Below are 20,924 nucleotides of genomic sequence, written 5' to 3' on the forward strand. Positions count from 1 at the left end.
TCATTTTCACACCCCGCAGCATAAACAGGGCTTTGTATGCAGCCAAGAATGAGGCCTGAGACTGCATTTTCTCTTGCTATTATAATTTTTAGGCACAGGAGTTCATTCATGGGAAGGGGGTGGCCTGTGAGACATTTGCTCTATTTATCTGGCCATCTCTATGTGATTAAAGATGGGGGCAAAAATGGGAGTGAACAGCACATAGGAAAGCACATGAAAATGGACATAAGGAGGCAACTGTAAAAGGAAAAGAAAATCATTGGAAGCACTGGCTGTCAGATGTTTCAAAGGAAGAATGATGCAATGAGGATCAGTTATCTTCCCGAAGACAGTAAACCATGCTAAAAATGAAGACGTACTTGCTCACAGGATGCAGAAGGAGCTGTCTAATAGCAGACCTCTCTCTCCTTATGTGCCATGCGTTTTGGAGACTGAAGAAGAGGGGTGGCTGAAGTGTCAGACCAACTTCCAGGCACCGACAACCCAGGAGGAAGGTGCTGATACTGGTCTTCGCTGCAGAACTGCTGGCTCTACTCGAAGTCTTTGACAAGCATTTGTTTCTATGTGTCCAAAACTGAATCAAGGGATAGTCCATGTAACATGGAAAGTTTTGCAATGAAATTCAGTGGTTCTTGGATTCCTTGTCTTCTTGCTGTTTCGTCTCGTATGAGTACCCATACTGTGTTTTTGTTGTTGTTGTGGGGTTTTTTTTGTTTGTGTTTGTTTTTGTTTTTAGGGAAAGGTAGGCCTAGTGAAATAGTTCTTTTTTTTCCTCAGCTTTTTCTTTCTTTCTTTTTTTCTTTGCGGTAATGCTTTTAGGGAAAAAAGTGGGTTTCAATTGGAGCCTTTTGATTTACTTCTGTTTTACATGCTTTCCGTGCTGAAAATGTGCTGGTTACCTGCAGCTATCAAGCTCCTGGCTCGGTGCAAACTCTTTCAATTTTGAGAATTATTTTCTTAAGGTTTCTTCTGTTCTGTTGCTCCTCTGTTCTGCTGCTCTTTCCTAGCTTTTTAGGCACAGCTGGATTGCTAGCGTAATTAGAAAATGCTCTCTAAGCATGAGTTTCTGGCCAGACTGTGGGTTGCATGATTTGTGTGCTTGCAGCTGCCTTATAGTTTCCAGGATTTTTTCCCCTCGTGGAAGTCTATAGCTTTTCACTCCTTGCAATCCAATAGTCTTTTTGGTCTCCCAGGGCAAACTCAAGGGGAAACAGTTCAGACAAACTTCTTCCTCATCGGCTGGGATATTGTAAGAAGGTCAATAGCACTGAGCTCACTGAATGCAGCGTGTCATCACAACTGTCTGGCTCTGATGAACTGCTACTGTGAGCAGTTCTGCTACTACAAGCAGCTATAAACAGCTCTCCCAGGCACTTTCGTATCAATGGAGCCCTGCTCTCAGAACAGAGTGTCTACCCCGTTTCTACAGCCAAGCATAGTAGGCATGGTAAAGAAGAACCATAAAGCTCTGTGGAAACAGCAAAATAGTAGACAAAGCAGTAGGAAATGGATGAAGATACACAGAGAGTTCCACATTTTGGTTAGAATAAAAGGGGTAATGGACGTGACCAGAGGATGAAGCTATTGTAACCAAGAGAATAATCAAAAGATTTCCGTTAGCAACATCCAAGTGTTAGCCCTTTGCTTTGGTAGTTTGATTGATTGGTTGTCTGCTATTACAGAGGTAGACACAAGTATATTTTTAAAATTACAGAAACTTCAGACCCTGTGTCACTATGGTTAAAGTAATGCAGGAAGCTTGTGCTACGTTATTCTAGTGACAGAGAGAAACCATGACAACAACAGTGTATTAGTAACGTTTCCGTTGAAACCTCTCTAAACGGACATTGAGAAACTTGAATGGAAGAGGTTGTGACATGAGACATAATACTTAATCATAAGATAACCCTTCAAGCGATTTGATTCCCACACTCAAAGTTTCACTCTAACTTTGTTGGAGATTTTAGTGACTTCCTACGAAGTTGCACTATTCTTAGGCTATCAGTTCACAGTTTTTCCAGATAAAATTAACTGCTATATATAATTCATGGCCAATACTGATTATTGTTCTTAGAGTGATGAGAGATTAAAATGTCAGTCTGTGAATGACCTGAAATAACAAGATATAAAGAGGTGGTATATTCATTGGTATCACTGTAGTATATACATGACTTCTCTCCTGTGTGCATAGGATAATTTTTATTTATCAGTAGCTACAAAAGGAGTTAGTACTCCCTGTACAGGGATTCCAGGGACAAATCAGGGCCTGGGCAGAGACCCTGGGGTGAACTCATGGAAGATGGCTAAGAAGGTGAGTTCAGGCGGGAGAGACTAGAAGGTGCTGGCTGAGAACAATTATGATAAATTCAGGAGAAAGAAGATGACAGAAGAGATACAGGGAAAGGTTGGAGGGAGTGCCTCAGAAAATCTAGGTTTGAGGGAATAACACACTGGCCACATTCTGCATAACCTCAAGCAGAGCAGCTGCCCCTGAGCACCGCACTCTTCTGCTGCTTGGAAATATTGGTAAGCCACCAATGGTAGTAGGTAGTACAAAAGTAAGGACCGTGTCATGAGATGTGCATCCAGGAAAACTATATGAAGAAAATTAACGATGGAGCTGTGCTTTATCTTAATGGCTTTGTTCAGATAATTAATCACCCATATACACCCATATATGTAAGACTACATATATGTATGTGTACACATATACCTTTGACCCTGTTCTCCTGTATGTGTGTACATGTATATATAAGTATATGTATATATCTTTCTATAGATAAACAGATTGCCTTATTTGCACTGTGCAAGCCAAGTAAGATGGCCTTATTGACACAATTTTTTAATGATCCCATCTCCTGTGAATGACAAAACCACCTGACTTCAGCGAAAATGGAAAGTAATGTCCCTGTTAGAAGATTCTGCAAAACCAAGCCCAGGTTTGCTCTTACACATCTCTGCTTTGGCTCACAATGATAAGTCATCCTGGCATGTGCTGATTATGGGTGCTCTTAAAAACTGTGGCTGTGGTTCCAACATAAATGTGAAGTGCAGAGTAGTCAGGAAAGTCAGTCCAATGTGCCATCATGGAGAACAGGATGGATCAATTTTTTCTGCACCTTGTATGTCGAGCCCCAAACCTCCAGCTCTTTTTGATATCCCATCATTACTAAATGGATAAAGGGAATATCTGTTGTGTCTGTTCTCAGTGTCTATGCATGTCAGTATGTCCACTGGCACCATGGCATCCAACCAGAACAGCAACAGCATGCATTTTGTTTTTACTCCTCTATCCAACAGCTGATTTCCTGGCAACACATAAGATCTTACTAGCTTTGAAAAGTCTGTCGGCTTTGGTTGAAATCAAACCACCAGTTCAGAAACTGCTGAGGGTGGAAGGAAGGAGAGGACACTCACAGACAGATGGACAGATAGGCATAATTTTCCTAGAAAGACAGTCTAAAGATAGCACTAGCAGTTTAGCTTGCCTCTCTTTCAGCACGTTGTAACTTCTTTGGGCCCTTCAGAGTGCTACTAAAATTGCTGTCAACACTTTTAAATAGATCACTCCAGAGGTGCCAGCTGAGCCTAGTGCTTGGCAAGATTAAAACGAGCAGAATTTGGCGCCTGCCTCTGCTGAGCTGTAAGTCCTTCCTGCTTTTAAAATCAGTGACCTCCATCAGAATCAAACACTGCTTTATTTTGTGTATGTAGAGCACCGAGTGCAGGGAGTGCACGTGTTGGTATTTGCTGGCTGTCATGAGTCAGCTGGATGCACTCAGTCTCACAGCCTGTTCAAGCAGGACAGCATGTGGTGCAATGGCAAAAACACAGCTCTAATTGCTGAAGAAACTGCCTGAACTGGGGGAAAGAAAGCATTTTCCTGTGCTTATTGTCCTGATTTTGGAAACCTGTCGTTGAGAGTTTCTTCTCTGGACATGGTGGCGTTTCTGAGGATGAAGCATGTTGTCCAGATGTTTGGCACTGATGCTCCTTGCCAAGATGTGAGGCATGCTGAGTGGATAATGTTTTTGGCACACTCAGAGCAATCTAGTGGTGTGCCACCAATATTTCAGCATGGGTCTTCCTAACTAATCTCTCCACTTTAGCCTTAGACAAATCTGGTCTTCATGGCTGCTTGTAAGATAGTGGGAAGAGTATTTTCATTTGCTTCCTAGTTTTTTGACAAATAATTTTTCTTAAAAGCATACCTAGGAGGACATCAACAACATTTGGCAGACTTACACCAACCTGATCAATGCTGAAAGGGCAATATTTTGTCTTTTAAATGTATGGGCTGTTCAGAGAAGTTAGCGCAACAATCTCTGAATGGAGTGTGTTTATGCATGTGTCTGTAGAGCCCTTCTAAGGCTAAGGAAAGGGTCTTGGTAACAACTATTTTGTGAAACCTTCACACAAGGTCACCAGCTGTCACCAGCACCAAGCAGTTAGAGATCTTTTACCAATCTATTATGGGAAGAGGTAGTTTCAAGGAGACACTCCAGAGAAAGATCAATCCATCCTGCTTCTGGGCCACAAAGCTTTGCACTCTTTTCCCTAGTCTTTTCCTCCTCATTTTCCAATTTGGACAACTCTGCAGTTTATTCTTCCATCTCACAATCTCTGTTTTACACCTGTTATTTATTTTTTTTTTCCTTGCAGTAGCAACAGCAGTAGGTGATTCACTTCCCTCTGGCTCTGAAATGAGTCCATAGCACAGGGCTCCAGATGATCTGAGTACAGAAAGGAAGAAGAAAGGATCATAGCTTTGGTCATAAATGGGCCTTCTAGATAGTTGAACATTTGAACATGTTCAAGATGTCAAGGAAAGCCTAGAAGAGTGTGCTGTGTCCTGTCTGGTTATGGCAGCTTGAATCAGATTTTCTGTGCATAATGTGGTGGCTAACCCAGGACCTGAGACTCTTCATGATCCATTGCCAAAGAGGTTGATACAAGTCTGTGATAAACGGTTTTTCTCTTACTCTTTTTGCAGCAATAGCTATATGGAGTAACCATACAGCAGAAATTGGTCTTGAATAACTGTAATTGCCCCCAAACCAAAAACATGTCAGGCTTAGCTTTCTACACACCAATTCTCTGGTGGGTTTTGACTGGCATCCACAATGTAGAGCACAGTCTACACCACTGGAGGGCTCACAGGCTATTTAAAGAGATGTTATTTTATCCTTATGGCTAATTTATAAGCTAAAAGACATGCACAGAGACATTGTGTCGCAAAAAGATTCGGTTGCAAAGCTAGTCTTGCTTTTTTCTAGACACTATGGTTATCTCTGTATTAATCAAGTAAATATAGCAATGACAGCTCTGTGACACCAAGACCAGCATGTGTAGAATGGCCAGTGTTCATAACATTCATTTTTCTTATCCTTCAAAAGAGGGTGATTGCTTGAAGGTTGCTTTTTGGGAGCATTGGTTGGTCTGTGCTAGAACAGTATTTGGGACAATGCAAGTTAGTCTAAACCAAAGCAGTGCTAGGGACATGTCAACAATTTTACAGTATAAATCACAGAGTTTCTGTGCCCAGTAATGTTTCCTAGAGTCATGTAGTACCTGAGGACAGACGTAACGTATAACCACTCAGATCAGTAAATATAGTCACACAGCTTAATAAGTATGCAAACTGCAGTTTAATAAAGGTAACTATCATGCCATAGTGGGCTGGAGCAGTAAAACCCAGACATTATGGAAAAATTTCCATTAAAAGCTAATACCTGACCTGTCAGAACAATATACTCTTCGATACTACCACAAAAAGTCCTAATTACCACGGTGGAAGGAGTATTTACAGTGTACTCTTCAGGTTCTGAAATATTCTGGATCTTAGTGCAGTAGGATAAAGATCAGGCACCCTGCAGTTAGAATGAGAGAGTCTCATTTTCCTTCACTGTACATTTTATGTCATTGTTTCTACCTTTGCAAAACTGTTTTGAGGTCATATGAAGAGATACAAGAAAGTCTTATTTTGTGATGGAGAGCCTGGAACAGCAGAAACAATTTTTAACCACCCATATTAGGTAGCCAGCAGATATTACAGGACTTTCTTATATTCCAAGTTAATGCTGGCAAAAAGGGCTTCAGGAATCCTACTCTGAGCCGTATGTCCACACTTTAAGAAATGATGTTTAAAAAACGATTGGAATTCAAAGAGAGTAACAAAATATTGACAGGGATGGACCCTTGCTTTATAATTAAGAATTTATAGAGGTCAGTTTACTAAATTTAGCCAAACAAGTAGATTTTTTTTCAAGGGCTGTAATTATCTACCTGATATTACTGAGCCTTTTTCATCTCACAGAACAAATAAAAAAGGGTAAGTAAAAAGGTAGCTGAAAATGAGATGTAACTAGTTAGCAGACAGATAAATTACTATTGAGACAACTTAGGGATAACATTAGTGTCACTTTTAGTCCTGAATTTGCCACAAGGCATTTTCTAAAGCAAATAATCTAGCCAAAACCAAATGACCTCACTCCACTATACTTGCTTGAGTAGCTGGAAAAATAATAGGCTCTCTATTAAAGAATGTCCTGGGATACCAGAAAGTGTATTATATGTAGAGGTTGGCCATGAAGTCCCTGAATAGGTGACAGAGAAGCAGTATGAATGTTGAACCAGTGTTTATAAAGAAATTCAGATAATTGGTCTTTACTCAGCATTGAGTTGCCCTCCTAACCTTGCCTCTGGATTCCAGGAATAAGGCAGACTTAAAGAAAGAATGTATTAATTGCACAAAAACATTTTAAAAGTATTTAGGAAAAAAAAAACTCAAATAATTCAAAAAAGCAAAATTTAGTGGCCACATAATTTCCTTCATCACTGTCACAATTCTATTGTAATTCCCATCGGAGCATGTTTTACAGAAGAACAAAGGCAGAGCCTTTAGATAGAAGAACAAGACACTGTGTCATCCAAGTGCACTTCCCACTGCTGATGCATGTCCCATGTCTCAGCTCCATCTCAATGTGGTACTAGAGTGCAAAGTAAGAAAATCCCAAAGGATAATTGTTTAATGATAGAAATATTAGATGAAGAAGAGGAGATGGTCCCCACAAAATAGAGAGTAAACTTCGTTTGCTCTTGCCCTTTTTCACTCAAAAGAGAATGAAAATGAAAGCATTTAGTGTTCAACAGAGTTACTCTTTTCCCAGTGTTGTCCAAGTGCCCAAGTTGATCTCCAGCTAGTCCCTTTGCTGACTGGCTGCCTGGAGGCTGCTTGTCCCCTGGCGTGAACCATGTTGCGTCACACTTTGTGTTCTCTAACTTATCGTTACATCAGCAAGAGATAAGTCAACCTGAAAGACACATTCAAAGGATTTTCATTGTGGTGACTCTGATGATATAATGGTCTCCTGAGGAGCTTGTTTCCTGTTGTTTTTCCAGTATTACCAAAATTTATATGGTGACATCTCCTTTAAATAGCCTCTGAGGTGCCTCTGAGGTGCCTGGATGAATGGAGAGGCTGAATCTTAGGAGTGTTAACAGTGATTTAGTAAAAAGAGAAGGGAAGCTTTTAAACAATTTGATGATCCACTGAGAGCTAAATTTCTTCTTTCTTTCGCAGACCGCTAGCACTCTGGTTGTAGCTGATGCCAAATCTTCTGGAATCTACAGCTGTATGGCAGCCAACAAAGTGGGGAAAGCTGAAAGAAACGTGAGCTTTATTGTGACAGGTAAGATGCAGTCCTTGCTAGAGCTAGAAGTGCTCCCTGATCCTGGAAATGTTAGGTCGTCATGGCTTTTACACATCCCAGACCAGGAGAAGTATTGTAATATGTACTCTTGTAAACTCATACCATGCTTTTCAGTGTTTCTGGTAGGGTTTTTCACAACAAATGGTCTGGATTTCTAAGAGGGGAACCAAATCTGAAGAATGACATCCCTCCATCAAGCATCCCAGCATGGCCCAAAATGCTCGTAAATCCAGCAACAGGCAATATGACCCTTTATACTGCATGACCTCTGCAGTCATTCCGTACAAGAAGGACTACTGTGTTCTGACTAGTGTCTCAGTGTCCTGTGTGACACTATTGATCTCTACAGATCTCTCAAACCAGCAGGTCTCACGAAGGTGCCCTCAGAGCAGTGCACACTGTCTGCAGGGAACTTGGAGCAAGAAAGGGGGCTGTGACACTTGGCAGCCTCTCTTAGGGGCAACAGCAACTTAGAGGCAGAATAATAGCAGGTGAAAAATACTGAATTATAGTCCCTCTCCTGAAAAGGCCCTTGGATGCAACTTGGGCCATGACAATGAAAAGATTCATATCTGTTAGCTGTGCATGTTAATATGTTTCTGGCAGTGGGTGTGTATAAGTGTTTGCACGTTCAGAAGAAAAAAAAATAGATGCTTTGAGGTCAGGAATTACTGAAAAAAATGAATTTTCTAAGAATGACTACTTGATGATATAGCAGCATAATTTCTACACATGGTATTTCAAATGATCTATTTTTTGTTGGAAGACTTCATTTTGTTTACAAACTGATAGTTCATGGAGCACTTAGGCTAACAATACCTTTTAGGATAGGTCATTAATGTAATTCATTCCTAAATATGAGAGGGTACAAAAGCTTACAGCATTCTGATATTCTAATGCCAAAATCATAATATAGAAGCTGAAAGGGAAAAATATAATAATTCCTTTTTCTTTTTTTTTTTTTTTTTGCTTTTTGTGATGACTGATCTTAATGAAACTCATTATGTTACTGAGAATATCAAGAAAGACCAAGCACACAGCCACTAGAAATGGTTAAAAAGGCTAGGAAGAAAACCTCCTTGTAAACTGGATTCCTCTCTTCATTTATAGACCAAGACTTATGAATGTTCTCGTGAATTCACATTTAGAAAGTGAAAATTGTTTATAAATTTGGAAATCTAGCAATAAGCATGAGAGCTACTTATTGAACAATAAACTGTAAGAGAAACATAACTAGGCTGTTTGCTAAAATAAGAAAACAAGAATAATATCTCCATGTTCTATTAGAGGATGTGACAGGAATATTTGCCAGCTTGAAGATGATTACTGTGCTGGTTCTAGAATCACAATTTTGCTTGATCCATACTCATAAATTGTATTTGTTTGGACAGAAAAACAAGCAACAACACATAGCTTTTCATAAATTAATGTGTTAACTGAACTATATTCTCATCTTTTTGTGGGGACTTCACATACAACTTTGAGTGTACGGCAAGTCGTTCACGGAGGTGGTTGGTTTTTTAATATGCAAGATACAGAATTAGACATTCTCTAGCTCTTACTCCTCAGTTTTCATATAAGACCCTGAGGCTAAATAAAGCTGATTTTTGAAGGGCCCCATTTGCAGTACCCACATCTCCCTTCTTTGAAAGTTTTGGATGGCAGTTTCAGATAACTTATTGCTATCATGTGAAGGTGTTAGTTTCCTTTTTAGATCTTACATTCTCAGCTCTTAACCAGGCGCAGAAGGAAATCCTTCTCCTCGATACCAAAGTCTGCATGTAAACATGCAGAATATTATGACTTTTCTTTGAAGACTCTTGCATTGGCTGCTGTTCAGAAAGAGGAGTGGCTGCTTTATTTTGGCTTGGAAATCCTTAATGTCTTGACTGGTGGCAACCTTTCTATACAGGGTGGTGATGTTGCAATGCATTTGTCCTTCGAGTTCCTGGAGCTGAGCACTTCAATTGTGTGACATGGAAAGTCCTATTCATCCGCTGACGCTCAGTTGTGCTGATTGAACGCAGCTTGTTTAAACAAAACTGCTGCTCTTATAAAAATCAAGTTGGGCTCATCCTCCTGTTTTGTGCAGAGGATGCAATGCTTGAGCTTTCATGATATAATTGTAATTTTCCTCTGGTCAACAGTGACCAAACTGCCATGGTTGGGTAACCCTCTGTGTTTCACGTCAGCTGAGAAGCAAATGCGTCACTTCTCTAGCCTTTGCTGAAACACACACTGGGGAAATAAAAAATGACAGCCAAAATGCTAATGGATGTGAACTAGCAGCCACTGCAGAGGGTTTCTTTCTTATGAGTCCAAAACCAATACTCCAGGTCTCTGGACTTGGTTCATTTTGTGTTGGTGGGACTGCTGGAGCCGCATGAAGCCAGCCTGAACCCCACAAAACTGAATGTAAGAGAAGAAAGCATCTAAGCAGGGGAGAATCAAGAGGAGAATCAGGCAGGGGGAAAGCCTAAGGAATCCTCTTCTCATTCAATCTCATTGAGACCTTGTCCTGAGGATGAAGAAGGCACATGCTCTAGTGAAGCTGGGATGCTGGTGTGAGAAGTCTCTTTTCTAAGTCTTGATTCTTTCCAGCCATAGCAGGAACCTCTGAAAAGGTGGTGGAAAGGCAGTGCTCACCTCAGCCACATCTTTTTGCAGTGGCATGTTCCCTGCCACGGGGAAAGATAGCAGTAAGGAAATAGGTGCAAGGAAAGATATGAGAGAGGTTCTAGCAAGAATAAGCCCTTACATAAATTATTCCAGATCTCATTATTTCTGTGTTTGAATTGTAATCTGCATGTGTGTTCCTGGGAGACTCGAGGGTGGTATAACTTTATAGCCTCTGCTTGAGGCTGGTGGACGTGAAGTCCACGGGCCCAGGAACAGCTTTCCTCTCCTGCTGCCTCTGCCAGGTGAAGGGCGGTTTTGGGGTGTTGTCACACTGACTTCATTCTAAAAGCAAACCCCTGTTTGCAGCACAAATGTAGCCATGTTCCAAAGAAACACACAAAGGTGATTTCTGAAAGTTCTCCTGCTCACTGATAATTTAGCAGCCTCTGTAGTGATACCTTTATGGCAGAATTAATTGTTGTAGCCCCCTTTCCTCCAGCCTGCCCCTTTCCCTACTTTTGGGGCTGTTTTGCTGGCACACAGCAGGCCCATGGGTGTGTTTGCAATTACAGAGGGTGAAACAGGAACAGCTCTGCCTTATCTCCCTGGTTTCCCAATGTCACTAGGCGCATTTTATTTTGAGATTCCTGATGGTGCTTGGCAAAGATAAACAAAATCTTCCATCAGGAAACCTGGGAGCTATTTCCACAGGAAGCTCCAAATCACTAAAGTAAATAAAACCCTTTTACATTATTCCCAGCCACGTTATTTAGCTAGCCTGAGTCTGTAACAATTGATGAGAGGTGTCATATATTAGGGACTTGTAGTCTTTAAACAAATGATTTGCTCGAAATCCTGTGGATTTTGCTTTTGTCCCTAGATTTATTCATAAAATAGTCTGTCTTTCCAGAAGACACATCCAGGAAAAGTTCCAGACCTGACAACACGGAGCTGTTGCAGCTACAATATTCTGTTGGCATGCTCTCCTTCTATGTTAAAAATAGCTCAGTTGCTCTCAGTCCCAGGGGATCTTTAGTTTCATCTTAAAAGTTTTGCTTGGCTCTTCTGGACCTTTACTGGCATTTTCAAAAGTCAAAATCAGCAGTGTTTCAAACCAGTACCCTGGCTTTCCCAATACATATCAGAACCATTTCAGACCTAGTGCGGAGAAGACAGAGCAATTTCTTGGAGAGTCCCAAGTAATTATCCACAAACAAAAATCTGGGTTCTCACTTGGTTCTCACTGGGCTTTAAGTATTGGGCTCCAGTGGTTTTTAACCAAACCAAGCACAGTATTCACTCTATCTAAGTTAACCTAAGGTTAGTTATCTAAATCCAAGCTGGTTACGTAGGACCACTTCAAAATTAAGTGTGAGGGATCAGGATCTCTGGAATTTGACTGGTCCTAAGGCACATGGTTTGCATTGCCCCCTGGAGGTACCTGTGTCACTCCAATGGGCTGCAAGCTCATGCCCATACAGAAAAGAATTATATTCCAATAGATGTCTACACTTCGATAGCTACAGCTAAATGTGCTGTATCCCTCTCTGGGGAAAGGCCTGATCTTAGCTCTTTTGCCAGACACTTATTTAATTAAGATCTTAATCTATTGCCATGCCCTGAGCACATCAGAGATATTGATGATAGTCATGTACAAACAAGTTCATTAATTTTTTTTTCTCATAACTTTGCTGGAGAGAGAAAAAAAGAGATATCAATGAAAAGTAAGAGGAACACAGCAAGCCCACAGGTTTTAAAATCCAGTCTAGTATCTTGAAGTCACAGCTTCAGCTTTTTTAATATTTGGCACATCTGGATGCCAACAAACAACAGGCATGCACATTGTCCATGCTGCAAGGACAAGATGGGTTTGCTCCACAGCAGCCTGGTATTTCCTTGGAAAGTGCCTACAGTTCAATGGAATTTCAATCTGACTCACAGGAGCTCAACTGCACAGTATTTGATGCTCAGTGCTTAGCCTGAAGAAGAGGATACTCGGGGGAGCAGCTGACGACAGACTTCCAATATGCAGCATATTGTTTCAAAGGCATTAGTGAGTCCATCTTGCCCATGGGTACCCAGGGGAGGCAAGGCAGCTCAGTTGGCATGCTGGAGATTTAGGGAGTAACGAAAAGCTTTCTGCTAGGTTGCTCAATCAGGAAAAGAGGTTACGGAAAGGGGGTGGGAGGATAATTCGCTGGAGCCTGGGCACAGAGCGGCAGGGCTGATTCACAGGCACTTCAAGGTGCCTCAGTACAGGATGGTCTGCTCAGTGGGATGGTCTGCCAAGGCTCCTTGCACTTCTTTGCTGCTGCAGTGCTCGCCCTCAGCCGACATCAACAAGCCCAGAGCTGCATGGCAGGCTGTGTCAAGCAGCACTTGCTCCAAGAGATAAGAAGAGAAGGCATAATTTTCACTTACAAACTATAAAGATTCTGAGTCAAGTTCACAGCCAAGTGCCCTAGCAATTAGGAGGTAAAGAACAATTGAAAATGGCCAAAGTCAATTTCACTTAAACAAGTAGAAGGAAATGCTTTTATCAGCATATGGCTACAAATAGCCCAAGAGAGACAAGGCAGGAGACTTGGAACTGTTTTCTGCCTGGAACTTGCTTCTGCTTTCACTTAAGCTGGTGGTGTCACTCTCTTACCTGCGGGCTAAGGCTCAAGTGGAGATGGTGGTGACCTGGCCAGCTCGGCCTCAAGGATCTGCCCTTCCCCGCGTAGAGGAGAGTGCACTAATGCTATAAAGACCCGGAAGTCGAATTTTTCACATTGTTGCTAAATTTGTTCCTGCCTAAAGTGTTTTCTAGAGATCATCTTCGTTAGAACTTGTCATACTTACTCTTAGCAAACCGTTGGCACAGCAATCCATGATTTTTCCCAAGTGACAATATTGCTCACCTATACTTAATGCCAAGTAGTCTGAAGAGAGCAATATTCATCTTATGCGTTGCCTGCAGCCAGCTGGTCACCCTCAACAGTCGGTGGTGTTCCTGCTTTCCTCTGGCATGGCTGACATGTTAAATGTATGAAGAGTAAATACCTCTCTCCCAGGGACACCTCTGGCATTTAGTCACATATTCAGTAATTTCTCAGGATTTAAAAGTGCTTTAAGAACTAGACATCATATGTCTGAACACTCATGAATAAAACCGTATAACCAAGTATGATGACTTGGAATATCTTTCTTTTGTCCTCTTGAGATTCATTGTCTTTCAAGCAGTTCATGAGCTAAAGCTGATATCACAATTTCTTTCCTTTTTCATAATTCCAATGCATTTTATTTAAATAATTCTGCTTTTGGTGCCTTGCCCCAGTCTGTCTCAACTTGGTGGGCATAACATTTGTACGAGCCTCCTACTTATGAGAGCAACCTCAATTTACACCAAGCGTCTTGTAAGTCTGCGGCAAACTTTAATACTACCTGGAGCCTATCATGCAAAATGAAAGATTAGAGATCATCAGCAGGAAAACAGCAACATTGGTTATTTGAAAGATGTCCCAATAAAGGGAGAAAAAATATATGCTAATTTTGGCTCATTTTTTCATATAAACTAAAAAGTGTTCTTGATTTTTGACAGATGTACCAAATGGATTCCATATTAATTTGGAAAAAATGCCTATTGAAGGAGAGAGTTTGATATTGTCCTGTTCGGCCAACAAATTCCTGTACAAAGACATTGCTTGGATTTTACCGAGGACAGTAAATAACCAAACGAAAGTAAAGAAGTCTGTCAATAAGGAGCACTCCGTCACGCTCACGCTAACCATCAAGAACGTTTCCCTGGCGCACTCGGGCACCTATGCATGCAGAGTGAGGAACGTAAACACGGGCAAAGAGGTGCTTCAAAAGAAAGACGTTACAATCAGAGGTGAGCACTGCACCAAAAAGGCTGTTTACTCTCGGATCCTCAAATATAAAAGCACAAGGAATGATTGTACAACACAAATCAATGTAAAACATTAAAGGACTCATTAAACAGTCACAGGTGTCTCATATCATCTTGATTTTCTATCGCTGTTGCTACCTTTCAGGCCCTGAGGTGGTGGACATTCCCCCCTGGGTTGGACATAGGAGGAATAGCAAACAAAACCATAACGCATGATCTTCCAGTTGAGTCAGATGGTTGTTTTCTGCTTTGACAAAGCACATGGAAGCTGGGGTTTGGAAGATCCCCTGTGCTACATTTTTGCATGTTTGGTTTTTTTTCTTGCTGCCTCCTACTGAGCGATAAGGAAAACTTTGGATCAATCTTTCCTTCCACTTTGATATCGGCCTCGTCAAAAGTGTCAAAGCTGAACAAACTGATTAACTTTAAAAACTGCTGTTTTCAGTCAACAATGGACATTTAATAAGTTAACTTTAATGTGCAGAATGAGCACAATTCAGTTTGAGATTGACTGGACTATATATTTTTTATTTTAATCTGATCTTGATGGACTTATAAATATTACCTGCTGAGCAAGTTCTAATGCTTATTTATTTGAAATTATTTTCTACACTAAAGTACATTAATCTTAAAAAAGTATCTTCTAAAGGAAGTATGCAGGGAAGAAATAAAAATGTTGATATAATGCACAGACCTATCATATCATTTGTAGTAATGACCATTTTAAAACTGACAGACGCGAACCATGTTTCTCCAAATAAATCCAGGTAGTCTTCCAGTTGCTGTGTTGGTCACTTTTTAAAGTCAGTTCTGCACTAATGTAAAAAAAACTGTTGAGAAAAGTGTGAGTATTGTTCCTGACCTGAAGATAAAGGAAATTGTAATGTTGTAATTATTTTATTAAAAGAGACATATTACACTAACACGACTGACAAGATATTAGCCAGCACAGTGAAATGTTTGATACATTCTTAAAAATATACGTTCAAAATTAAAGCCATTAAAATGATCCCTTGCTTTTTGTATGCAAATGAGAATTGAATTTCTTATGGGGATTAAGAATCAGCCAAACTGCTGAAGGAGAATTAAGGGCAATCTAAAACTTCCTTGTAACTGTTTCCCCTTTCTTTTCCTTTTTCACAGTTTTACTATGAGATGTTTCTGTGTATTATAAATTCTGTATAAGGAAGAAGTTACTATTTTTAATAGATCTGATAACTTTATTTTTTTACAATACATAGCTTTTATTATTTTGGTTACATTTATGATTGATCATTTATATAGCATTTACATAAGCCATAACAAAACAGTTCTTAGTGACCAAAATAGCTACAGCAAAGGAACAAAGTGGCTGTGCTTTAAAATAGAGGGTGACAACATGACAGTTTCTGGTGCTTGGGAACTCACCAGACAATTTCCTCCTTTAGGTATGAGGACTGTGTCCCACGGCTAAACTTGCATTTCACGTGGGAATTGCTTTTGTCGAGTGTGAAAGGGTAAACAATAGCATTTCCCCATAGTGCCAGTTTCACGGAGCCTAAAATGCTTCGAAAACAATTGATAACCTGGAAGTTGTCAGAGTAAAGAAAAGAATAATCATTTATATCTTGAAATGTCACCTATAGCCTGCTTGTATACAGTTGCTCTTTTGTTCATTATTAGCATGATGGCTTCCAGAAACAATGTGTTCTTGCAAAGGAACTTGGGTCTCTTTTTAAAAAAAAAATGCCTAAAAAGCAAGTGAAATAATTGGTAATTGCTTTAAAATGGGGCAAGCGTGCTCTGCAGTATTTTCAAGTTTGCAGGAGAATTACAATGCAGAACCACCCCTTTTTGACCAGGCTGTTTTGTGAGCAGACATTTGATGGCAAGGTGGGCGGTGATGACAGGATATTATGAATGTTCGATGGCCTTGAGGGCCACGGCGCGGTGCCTTGCAGCAGGCAGTCGTCTCAAGATTAGGCTGTTCCTCTGTGCTGTTGTCACACAAGGATGTATGTGGCCTTTCTGCCAGGCTGGGCTCCACGGATGCTCAGAGGGCCACGCTGCACAGTGATGTGTAACCCCTCGTGTCGGGAGGCACCGAGAAGCCTCCCTGGAAATGCTTGAGGAAAGCAGTTCTTGGTGGCCAGATAAAAACTACTGTCACTTTTGGTGTCACATAGACAACTGGAGAGTCTTGCCGATTTGTGGAGTTTCTCTACTTGCTGTTGTGTAATATATTATTTAGGGAGAAAGGTGTGGAATATATATATATATATATTATGTTAAAATTGAAGCATGTATTTATATTTTTGTACTGGTTAATAAAAACAAATGAACAAACAACCAAAAGCATAGCAAAGGGCAAAAATACCCCCAAATTAACAAATTTGAATGTTTTCTCTCATGCTTGCTTTTGAAAAAAGAAGGTTTTCCTCCTCATGTCCCTGTTCCATTGGGTGCTGTGAAGCCCGAAATGCTCTTCAGGGACAACCTGCAGCTCTCCCAGGCCAACCTCTGCCCACGATGAAGTTCCCGGGTGTAACTGAGAGCAGAATTGGGTCTGGAAAGGCAGCGCCCGTGGCTCTGAGCAGGGGCTCTGAGCGTGACGCTGGCGTTCAGCTCAGGCAGCAGCATCTCAGCTCTGCCTGCGCTGAAGGCGAGTGAAGGCAAGTCCTTCAGCTTCAGGGTGAGCAGAGCTGGGCTTCACTTGCAAAACATCCCCTTTGCCTTTACTGAAAAAACAAACTAGAGAAATAGGTGGTTCGCAAGAGCAATCTGCAAATTAATCAGCAAATTAATCAAATCCCTGAAAAATCAGCTGATTGCAGCAGAGCAACTATTGAGAGTGTGTGAATGGTGACAGTATCTAAGTTTTAAGAAAGGAAGTTCTTAACATGGAAACCCATCTCTAGTGTATGGTCATAAACAAATTAAAATTAATTGCAAATAACCCACAGAACGTGTGATTTGCCTTTGTTGTGTTTTCTCGTCCTCCTTCTTTTTGAAAGCCTGGGTTGGGGTGTCCAGCGGGGACCACTGGTAAATGTGAAATGTGGTTTATGCATGTGAATGTCTGTCAATCCAATGCCTGGTCATAGACAGGTTGTTTTGTGAAGACTGAGAACCGTGCAGAAATCAAGGAGAGATATAAATGACAAGAGGCCAGCCTGCCTGGCGGCAGGGAAAATATTGTTAATGCCGTTGTGTAGGTATTTGCTAAAACATTTATTCATGGCTTCTCTCATGAGCATTACTGTTTATGAAAGCAGAACAGACTGTCTACTGCACTGTAAACAAATAGTAGGATTGCCCTCGGAAATGGCAGACTTGCAGCACATAAGAGACCAAATTGGTCACTGAGGATTCGTGACTATGTTGGAATTAAGAGCATAGCAAAGATGGTCTATTTTGGAAGTGTTGAAAAGCTTCTAGTACTACAGGGTCCACACACTGAATGAACTGAGGGTACATTGGTGCTGTTTCAGAGAGATTTTATTCACAGCTGGTAATAAAATGTTTATGATGATGCAAGTGTCTGACAGATAACAGAGTCATTTTTTTTTCTGAAAGAGTAGAGTACAATCGTCCAAACATAGAATGTCATAAATTCAGCTGATAATGAACTTGGTGTACCAATGTCTATTGTGGTCTAAATGAAAATAGTTTGCAAGGGATTATATATTTTATTTTATTTTATTTTATTTTATTTTATTTTATTTTATTTTATTTTATTTTATTTTATTTTATTTTATTTTATTTCTTGTGTGTTTAATGTGTGTCTTACCACAGTAATAAACACAGGCAGTGTTTTGAAAGAGAGGATTGCAAGTAATCGGTTCTTGCAAGAACAGCAAATAAAAGGGAATCTGCAGTGCATCTGCATCTGTGAGTTTGTTCAGGGATGCAATGGAGTCTCCATCTCTACTTTTAAGGGACAAAAATATCAAAAGGGATCATGTAAGAAGTTGCCAATGTGACAGAAAGATGTTGTTACATAATGGACATAAGTATGACAGATACCTTGATTTTTGTCAGAAGAGTCTTCCACTGGTAAGAAAGTGGGGCACAAGTGGGGGATGGCTGAAATGAAGATGAGGAAGATTTGTGGCTTTGCTTCTCCCAGGGATAACTTTAATGTGATGTTTGTGGAGTGTCTTTGGGATGCTCTTCTGTTCAGCTGGGAGCTTTTGAGCAGAAGCAGAACTTCTGATATTTACTGTCACTGGATGACATGGAAATGTATTTTATTACATCTCACTGTATGAATTCAAGCAGAAAAAAAAGGGAAACAGGAATGGTGGTGTGCTGTGTGCAATGCTAGGATTCACCTCTGCTGCTGCCACCAGGTTCTCCAGCATTTCTAGGCTATCTATCTGATGACATGGGGCACCTTTCTCACCAACACAGTTTTCTCAGTTTTGGAGTGGTTTGGACAGGCCTCATTGACTTCAGCAAAACGTGTAAAACAGAAGAGTGGAAAAATTTTATGAAGTCTTGAGTGGCAGATGTAACACAGTGCCTTTATGCTCATGGTTTCTGGTTTTGGATTTATGTGATTTTGCTGAATAGTATTCATTACTTACTCTTTGAAGCAAATAAATGATAAAAGTCACATTCATGGATATAGTGGTGTATAGAACTGTACAGATTTCTATGTGATGCAGAGAAATGCGCTGATAACTGTTAAAAGCTTCCATGTCAGTGTTTCTCCTGCTTCTGCAAAATTCTGAGCTCTCATAAAAGCTCATTGCTTTTAGTAAACAGATGTGGTTGATAATGGAATTGAGGAAGTCTTCTAAACAATGTCAGCCTCGGATGTTGAACCACTGGTCATCATAACCTGCTGCTGCTGAGTAAAGGGAATACTCTGTACACACCAAATGCTCTTAAACAAACTGGAGCAGTAAATAACATCTGTGAACAATGATCTTGATAGAACACCTGCACCAATATCTAACATCAGTAAAATGCTGGAAGATAATTTTAAATCCACAGTTATAGGAATGTAAAATGGAGATATTGTTTTGTCTTGTAGCTCAAGAGGCACCAGCCCTGCTGCGGCATCTTACGGATCAGACGGTGAACACCAGTAACTCAGCAGTGTTGGAGTGCCAGGTTAAAGGTATCCCAGAGCCACAGATATCCTGGTTTAAAAACCATGAAGAAATACACGAAGAATCAGGTGAGAGCTCTGTATGCTTCTCCACCTTTATAATCTTTACATTGCACTCCATGTGTCTCAGGTAACCATTCCCACAGTCACTGGCATTTGCAGCCCAAAGTAGGGAGCAGAATTATCCCTCCTTTACAGTGGGGCAGAGAGCAGCACAACATGGTGGGTCACATCATCTAATCTCACTTGAGGACCTCTTCCAAGCTAGAGGTCCCATGCAGTCAGAGAGAACAATGTCTCTCAAATTGCAACTTAGAAGAATCATCTCTAGAGAATCCTATTTCTCTCTGTTTACTATAGAGGGAGCCTAAGGATTAGGTGTCTTGGCCACATAGCTGTGCGGGATAAATCAAAGCCTGAGTGACACACATGTAAGTACCAGGGGAAGTCTGTGGCCAGACGTGTAAAGTCTGCTCTAGTTTCATGAGCTGACCGCCCAACTAATTCTAAATCTGGGATCCCCAAGCGAAACTGAAATGCATCCAGTTGTGCCAGGGGGATCTAAGTTTCATGCAGCAGAAAATAATAGCTGCTCAGGTGTTACACTGCAGTTATTCAAAAAAACAGAGATGTTTAGTGGCATGTTCAGACTGTGTCTTCAAAGATCAGTCAAGGCTACAGGTCTTGATATGATGGAACCACAATTATGGAAAGGTTCCTTGAAGACTTTAGGAACAAAAGGTGAAAATTTTTGATGAGAGAAAAAGGCAAAACTTTTATTATAATTCATCCACATCTCAATCAGAACCATACAATGAGATAGTCTTAAAGACTCAGTAAAAGTGTTGAAGTAGGTTTGGTCTGAAAGAACATGTAAGCTAAGCTTTTAATAGCAATATTCTGCATGTAAGCTTCTATCCTGTGTTATTTGAAACTACCATAAAATAAAGGCAACTGGGAAAATCTCTGGGTGTTTGTTAAAGTGAGTTATAAACATGTGTAGACTTGCAATGTAGACAATAAACATAATCTAGAGCTAGATTCTGTGAGTTTTACATTGACCACAGGGTTATGCTGTGGGTTATTTACACTGTCTTCTAGAAGCTGTGTTTTTAACTTGGGTGTAAGTGCAACACACACAAGGTTAGGAGCCAGGAAGATGTCATTGTAGGGCAAGTCAGAGCACTTGAGTTAAGTGCCTGAAATAGATGGTGGGAATATACTTGAATGGGATGATAGTTCTGTTTTGGCGCCAAATGCGTAAATGTGTACTTAACTACACATTTCCTGGCTATACTGTGCCTCCAAGGAAGGCCTGAGGCCAAATCTGCTGCCTGCCTCTGTTCCTTGCTTGCTGGAGATGCTGAAAACTTTGACTAATGCCGAGGTTTTCGGATACACCTAATGGGACATTTTTCACGCTAGCTGGAGTCCTTCCTAGAAACGGCTTAGTATCCCCTGTCATGTGAGCAAATAAGATTTGTAGCAAGTCTGAATTTGTTGCCTGTAAGGCCAATGTGGATGTTTGGAACTAGGTCCTGGAAGTGCTCCAAGACTCAGACTGCTTCTGAGACAGACCTGCCTTGATAAGTGTACCCAGACC

At 40.7% G+C, this 20,924-nt stretch overlaps 1 protein-coding gene and 1 long non-coding RNA gene across 2 annotated transcripts in view; both read left to right on the top strand.

Moving 5' to 3' along the window:
- The window catches only part of LOC148595140 (uncharacterized), a 249,493-nt gene that overhangs the window by 163,027 nt on the left and 65,542 nt on the right, over positions 1-20,924 (top strand). The window lies entirely within an intron of this gene.
- Positions 1-20,924, top strand: part of FLT1 (fms related receptor tyrosine kinase 1) — a 106,846-nt gene that overhangs the window by 54,801 nt on the left and 31,121 nt on the right. The window contains exons 12-14 of the mRNA XM_088522211.1: positions 7,583-7,691; positions 13,915-14,205; positions 19,244-19,390. Of these exons, the coding sequence (XP_088378337.1) occupies positions 7,583-7,691; positions 13,915-14,205; positions 19,244-19,390 (547 nt within the window). The remainder of the gene's footprint in view (positions 1-7,582; positions 7,692-13,914; positions 14,206-19,243; positions 19,391-20,924) is intronic.

The sequence above is a fragment of the Tinamus guttatus genome, unplaced genomic scaffold (assembly GCF_059628265.1).
Source record: "Tinamus guttatus ecotype Peru unplaced genomic scaffold, ASM5962826v1 Tinamus_guttatus_pri_ptg000150l, whole genome shotgun sequence".
NCBI classification, from domain to species: Eukaryota; Metazoa; Chordata; class Aves; order Tinamiformes; family Tinamidae; genus Tinamus; species Tinamus guttatus.